The 7275-nt window shown below is 40.8% G+C and overlaps 1 protein-coding gene across 1 annotated transcript in view; it reads left to right on the forward strand.

Moving 5' to 3' along the window:
* LOC108290025 (S-adenosyl-L-methionine-dependent tRNA 4-demethylwyosine synthase TYW1) overlaps positions 1 to 7275 on the forward strand; it is a 259296-nt gene that overhangs the window by 67779 nt on the left and 184242 nt on the right. Inside the window, exon 9 of the mRNA XM_017509701.2 lies at positions 4665 to 4717. Within this exon, the coding sequence (XP_017365190.1) occupies positions 4665 to 4717 (53 nt within the window). The remainder of the gene's footprint in view (positions 1 to 4664; positions 4718 to 7275) is intronic.

The raw sequence follows: 7275 nt of genomic DNA on the forward strand, positions 1-7275 counted from the left end.
GTTGATTCGGCTATTGAAACTTGTGTATGCTTCGCGAAGTTCTTGTGCTGTGTTTTTCAGCTCCAGCAAGTCATTTATATTCTTCTTTAAGCTGTTTATTCTCGTTAGCATTTCGTCTAACTTTTTTCAAGGTTCTTAGTTTCTTTGCATTGGGTGAGAACATGTTCTTTTAGCTCTGAGAAGTTTGTTATTACTCACCTTCTGAAGCCTGTTTCTTTCAATTCCTCAGGCTCGTTCTCTACGCAGCTTTGTTCCCTTGCTGGTGAGGAGTTGTGTTCCCTTGGAGGAGGAGAGGCATTCTGGTTTTTGGTGTTTTCATCCTTTTTGTGCTGGTTTCTTCCCATCTTCATGTGTTTATCTATCTGTGTTCTTTGTAGTTGTTGACTTTCAGATTGGGTCTCTGAGTGGACATCCTTTTTGTTGATGTTGAAGTTCTTTCTTTTCGTTTTTTTAGTTTTCCTTCTAATAGTCAGGCCCTTCTGTTGTAGGACTGCTGGAGGCCCACTCCAGACCCTGCTTGCTTGGGGATCACCTGTGCAGCTGCAGAATAGTAAGGGTTGCTGCTGGTTTCTTCTTCTGTTATCTTTGTCCCAGAAGCATACCCACCAGATATCAGCCTGACCTCTCCTTTATGAGGTGACTCTTTGGATATATGGGGATCGGGGACCTGCTTGAGGAGACAGTCTGTGCCTTTTAGCAGCTCAAGTGCTGTGCTGTGAGCTCCACTATTCTGTTCAGAGCTGCTGGGCAGGTACATTTACGTCTACTGCAGCGTAACTCAACTGCCTTTTTCCCCAGGTGCTCTGTCTTGGGAATGTGGGGCTTTATTTATAAATTCCTGATGTGCTGCTGCCTTTTTTTAGAGATGCCTTGACCAGCAAGGAGGTAGTCTATTTGCAGTCTGCCAGTAGAGGCATTGCTGAGCTGCTGTGGGCTCTGTCCAGCTGCTGTGTGAACTTCCTTGTGGTATTGTTTACAGAGGTACGGTTGGAACTGCCTTGATAATGGTGTACTGCCTCGGTAGTGGTGGACTGCCTCGATAATGGCGGATGCCCTTCCCGCCACCGGGCTGGACCATCCCATGTCCAGCTGCACTTGCTGCAAACTCTCAATCCAGATCACTTGTCTCCCTGTTTCAGCCTTTTTTTTTCGGTTGAATGTGTGGCTCTGTCTCCTAGGCATTCCAGGTGCCAGTTGAAATGGCTGCCGAGATTTGTGTGAGTTTTTGTGTGGAGACCTGTGGCGCCAGCTGAAACAGCCATGCAGGAAACTTGTGGTACTTTTCAGCCCAGGAATCTCCTGGTCTGTGGGCAGTAGAAACTCATTTGGAAACGCAGTGACCACTCACTCTCTGTGTTGTTCTCTCTATGAACTGCACTCCAGAGCTGTTCCTATTCGGCTGTCTTGGATCTGCTCCTTAATGTATTTTTCAACTTAGACATTACAGTTTTCATTTCTAGAAGTTCAGTTTGGGTCTTTTTGTATTTTTCACATCTGTTACCTTTGTGAGCCTACAGAATACAGTTATACCTGTTTTAATGTCTTAATCTGGTAATGTTTTTGCCATTTCTGGATCAGCTTTGGTTGATGGATTATTTTCCTCATTGGTCATGTTTTCTTATCTGTTTGCCTGCTTCATATTTTTGATTGGATGTCAGACCTAATTTTACCTTATTGGGTACTGGATTTTTTATATAAATACTCTTATAAACAGTTTTAAGCTATTTTTCTTTTTTTTTTTGAGATGGAGTCTTGCTCTGTTGCCCAGGCTGGAATGCAGTGGCACGATCTCAGCTCACTGCAACCTCTGCCTCTCGGGTTCAAGCAATTCTCCTGCCTCAGCCTCCTGAGTAGCTGGGATTACAGGCGCATGCCACCATGCCTGGCTAATATTTTGTATTTTGTATTTTTTAGTAGAGACTGGGTTTCACCGTGCTAGCCATGATGGTCTCAATCTCGCTTTTTTCCCCTCTGGGACAAGATTAAGTTACTTGGAAATGACTTGAGTTTTATATCTTTTTTTTTTTTTTTTTCCATGACAGAGTCTTGCTCTGTTTGCAGGCTGGAGTGCAGTGGCACGATCTCAGCTCACTGCAGCCTCCACTCCCCAGGTTCAAGCGATTCTCCTGCCTCACTCTCCCAAGTAGCTGGGACTAGAGGCATGCGCCACCACGCCCAGCTAATTTTTGTATGTTTAGTAGAGCCAGGGTTTCACCATGTTGGCCAGGATGGTCTCGATCTCTTGACCTCATGGTCCACCCTCCTTGGCCTCCCAAAGTGCTGGGATTAAAGGCGTGAGCCACCGCGCCCGGCACTTTTATGGCTTCTTAGATGAAAGCAGAGCCAGCTCACTGTAGGGCTAATTATTCCTCACTATTGAGGTAAAACACTTCTGTGTAGTCTACCTAATGCCTTGTGCATCTTTAGATTTCTAGTCTGACTGGCAGAAACAGGTACACTTCACAGCTTGTTGTAAGCATCAGGCATTACCGCCAGTCCTTTCCTTATTCTCTCCCACTTTTCATTTGGGATAATTTCTATCACTGTGTCTTCAAGTTCAGTAATTGTTTCTTCTCTAATTTCTAGTCTTACAAAAATGATTCTTTCCCATCCTGGGTAGTATTTCTGTGTGAATGTGCTACATAGTACTTTGACAAATACTTGAGAGAAATCCCCTGTAGACTGTTGGAGTACTTTGTAGGTTTCATCTCTCTAGTGTTCAATCCTGCAAACTGTAGCCACCTTTGTCTCCCCAGGCTCTGTTTCGTTTTCCAAACTCAAGAGTCCATTGGGCTTTGCTTGCATAGTCCGTCTTTGCTACATGGCCTGGAAGGTTTCTAGACGGTAAGCTGAGGTAATGAGAGGGCTCCCCTTTATGGTTTCCCATCTCTGTGGGATCACCATCTTTTGTTGCCTGATGTCTCACGTTCTGAAAACTGTTGCTTCATATATTTTGTCCATTTTTTGGTATTCCAGGTTAGCATCGTAAATACTGTTACTCCATCTTGGCCAGATGCAGAATTCCACACTATGATTTTCAGCAACTGTACACTGTTGGCTTCTATTTGTGCTATGGTCAACTACAGATCTCTCCATCCTATAATGTACAGTTGTTTTCCTTACCTAAATGCAAAATTTTATAGAAATCTGTGTATCTTGGGAGATAAAAATATAGAGCTAATATAATAGAGGATGATTTCTATGCTAGTATGAACAATATCATGTAGAATGCCAAGAGAAGAACTAGAATTTCCTCTGGGGATCTTGTAAATGCTTATTCAGTATCAGAGATTAGTTATTCAGTTGGACTCAATTCCACCTTCGAGTACATAAGCAGTGCTTTATTTATATGTAAGATGTTTACATAAACGTAGAAGAGGATAAAAGACAAAGCCCTGTAAATGTCGCCACTAGAGACTTGTAATCCAGATTGACATTGTTCCAGTGATCATCACAGTGTGAATACGGATGTTTAACCAGCCACTGATCCAGTGGTGCTGTCATCCAGACTGTATTTCTCCCTTTGCCTTATTTGACTGCAAGAGTCTTTTTGTGCGAATGACTCATGATAATTGTGGCTTATTACCTGAAGCCTCATGAGAAACGGCATTGAATGCTTTCTGAAATCAGAATGTACTACTTGTTTGTACTACCAGTGTGTTTAAAAAAGAAATGAGATTACTTTGGCCCGGCTTTTTCCATGCTTTTCATGACCTAGGTAGCTTAAAAATTTGAAATGATATGTTGTAGTGCTACTGAGAATTCATATTTAAGATGTGAATTTTAATTTTAATTTGATTTTTCTCTCTTTGGGTCAGCATTACTTTGTTTTAATCTCCCATTGACATCTGATTCTTAATCTTCTCTTTCAAAGATTACTCATGATAGCTCCCCATTCATTCACTTGAAATATATCATTATTTTTGTTTTATGGCCCAGCATACAGTTCATTTTTATAAATGTTTCACTGATCTGTGAAAAGAATATAAATTCAGTAGATGGTGAGTACAGGGCTCTGTATGTTTTTGGTCAAGTTTATGTGTTGTGTTGTTTAAATCTTTTAGAGCTTTACCGAGTTTTCACCTATGAGATCTGTTAGATGTAGAGAGGTTCAAATCTCCTCATATAATTTTTGGATTAATTTATTGTTTCTTGGTTGGGTGTGGTGGCTCATGCCTGTAATCCCAGCACTTTGGGAGGCCGAGGTAGATGGATCACTTGAGGCCAGGAGTTCAAGACCAGCCTAGCCAACATGGTGAAATCCCATTTCTGCTGAAAATACAAAAAAATTAGCCTGGTCGGGTGAAGCGCACCTGCAGTCCCAATTACTTGGGAGGCTGAGCATGAGCATCAATTAAACCTGGGAGGCAGAGGTTGCAATGGCCTGAGATTGTGACACTGCACTCCAGCCTGGGTGACGGAGCGCGGCTGTCTTAAAAGAATAGAAAAAGATAATTTCTTTATGTATTTTGAGTCCACGTTATTAGATACATATACATTTTAAATTGTTTTCTCATCTTGCTGAATTAAATCTTTAATGTTTTCTGCCATGGGTTGGTTAACTGTAATAATTTAGCTAAATAAAAATTGCTAAATTTTCATGTCACTTTTTGATATGACGCTTTGGATCAGTTCAACTTTGTGTTCCCTGCTTTTCCACTCAGGTTATCAGTTGATTGGGAGCCACTCTGGGGTGAAGCTTTGCAGGTGGACAAAGGTATTTTTTTGTTTTTATTTAATATGTCTATCATATGCAACTTTTAAATAACTATTACACCCTGTCAGTAAATTTACTATTTAGAAGTATAATTTACATTTGATAAAATGCACGTTTTAAAATGATTCTTCAAAATGAGTTCAGCAAATTTTGATAGATGTAGAACCTATATTCACCAGCTCCAGTGAAGATATAAGCTGTTTTCCCCACCCCAATAACTTTGTTGTGCCAATTTCTAATCAATAACTCTCTTTCCCTAGGGAATTATTGTTCTAATTGCTATTACTCTTACTTAGTTTTGCCTTTTTAGAATTTCATATTGAGTGGCCAGGTACGCTGGCTAACACTTGCAATCCCAGCAATTTGGGAAGGGAGTGGGCGGATCACTTTAGGTTAGGAGTATGAGACCAGCCTCGCCAAAATGGTGAAACCCCGTTTGTAGGAAAAATACTAAAATAAGTCAGGTGTGGTGGTGGGTGCCTGCAATCCCAGCTACTTGGGAGGCTGAGGCAGGATAATCATTTCAACCCAGGAGGCAGAGGCTGCGGTGAGCCCAGATCGCGTCAGTGCACTCCAGTTTGGGTGATAAGAGTGAGACTCTGTCTCAATAAAAAAGAAAAAAAGAAAAGAATTTCATATGAGTGGGATCATGTAATGTGCAGTCTTTTGCAACTGGCTTCTTAAACTCAATGTGTTTTTGAGATGTATCCATGTTGTATCATGTAACATGTATTAGTAGTTCCTTCACTTTTATTGCTCAGTAGTATGCCATTGTATGAATATACCAGTTTTAAAAAATCTGTAGATAGATATTTTGTCGGTTTTTAGTTTTGACTATTATGAAAAAAAGTGCTATGAACGTTCTTTCACAAGACTTTGTGAATGTAAACTTCAGTTTTCCTTGGGTAAATACCTAGAAGCGCAGTCGTTAAGTCATAGAGTGGGTGTATATTTAACTGTAGAAGAAGCTCCCAAACTGTCGTCAGTGTGGTTGTGCTCCTCTATACTTGCTCAGCAATTTATGAAAGTTCTGTTTGTTATACATTCTCACCATTGTGTGGTATTGTCTGATTTTTGGAATTCTCATGGTTGTGAAGTTGGACCTCATTGTGGTTTTAATTTACATTTTGTTGGCGATGGTTGATGATTAGGAACATTTGTATTTTATTTTTTTGAGACAGAGTCTCACTCTGTTGCCCAGGCTGGTGTGCAGTGGTGCCATCTCTGATCACTGTGCCTCCTGGGTTCGAGTAATTCTCATGTCTCAGTCTCCCGAGTAGCTGGGATTATAAGCATGTGCCAACATACCCAGCTAATTTTTGTGTTTTTAGTAGAGACGGGGGTTTCACCATATTTGCCAGGTTAGTCTCAAACTCCTGACCTCATGTGATCCACCTGCCTTGGCATCCCAACGTGCTGGGATTACAGGTGTGAGCCACTGTGCCCAGCCAGGAACATCTTGTGATGTGCGTATTGGCTGTTTATACCTGTGAAATGTCTGTTCATGTCTTTGTTCAAACTGGTTGTTCGACTCTATATTAATTGAGTCAAAGAATTTCTAGAAATTCTTTATATGTTGTGGATGTGAATCTTTTGTCAAATGTGCATTCTGAATATTTCTCTAGTCTGTGGCATTTCTATTTCCATAAATGTATCTTTTGAAAATTTTAATTTGGATACAGTTCAGTATATCATATTTTTCTTTTATGGTTAGTGTTTTGTATTTTTAGAAATTTTTGCCAACCACAGGGTCACAGAGATGTTCTAGATTTTCTTCTAGAAGCTTTGTTTGTAGTCTTAATTTTGTTAAAGCAGTTTTCTGTAGTTTTAATTGATTAGTCTCTTACTCTTATATGTGTTAGATATACATTTTCATATTTCAACTTATAGTCTACAGTGCTGCATGGTTATGTGTTTAATGGAAACTAATGTCTATGGGAAAACTCATTTTAAGGAAGACACATACATATGCATGATGCATGCAAACAGGTAACGGGGAATAGTAAATATCACTTCTATCATATTTTTCAGTATCTTCTCAATCAATACAATGGAATGGTAGCACAGTTCCAATGCTGCACACACGAATGGCAGTGCCTTGCTCACCATGCCACCCTACTGCATGTCCATCCCACAGAGTTGCCACCATTTTCCTTGTACCTTCCCATAAATTATGAAACTAGGCTTCTTTTAACACGTTCTTTGTCTTATAAATGTGTAAGAAAATAATAGTAAGGTAGAGAAGAAAGATTATAAAGTAAGGAAGTATTAAAAGTATTGGCCTGGTGCGGTGGCTCACATTTGTAATCCCAGTGCTTCGGGAAGTGGGCAGATCACGAGGTCAAGAGATCAAGACCAGCCTGGCCAACAAGGCAAAACCCCGTCTCTACTAAAAATATAAAAATTAGCTGGGCGTGGTGGTGCATGCCTGTAATCCCAGCTACTCAAGAGGCTGAGGCAGGAGAATCGCTTGAACCTGGGAGGTGGAGGTTGCAGTGAGCCAAGAACCTGAGGTTATGCCACTGCACTCCAGCCTGGCGACAGAGTGGGACTCCATC

This window comes from Cebus imitator, unplaced genomic scaffold (genome assembly GCF_001604975.1).
Source record: "Cebus imitator isolate Cc_AM_T3 unplaced genomic scaffold, Cebus_imitator-1.0 Scaffold419, whole genome shotgun sequence".
Lineage (NCBI taxonomy): Eukaryota > Metazoa > Chordata > Mammalia > Primates > Cebidae > Cebus > Cebus imitator.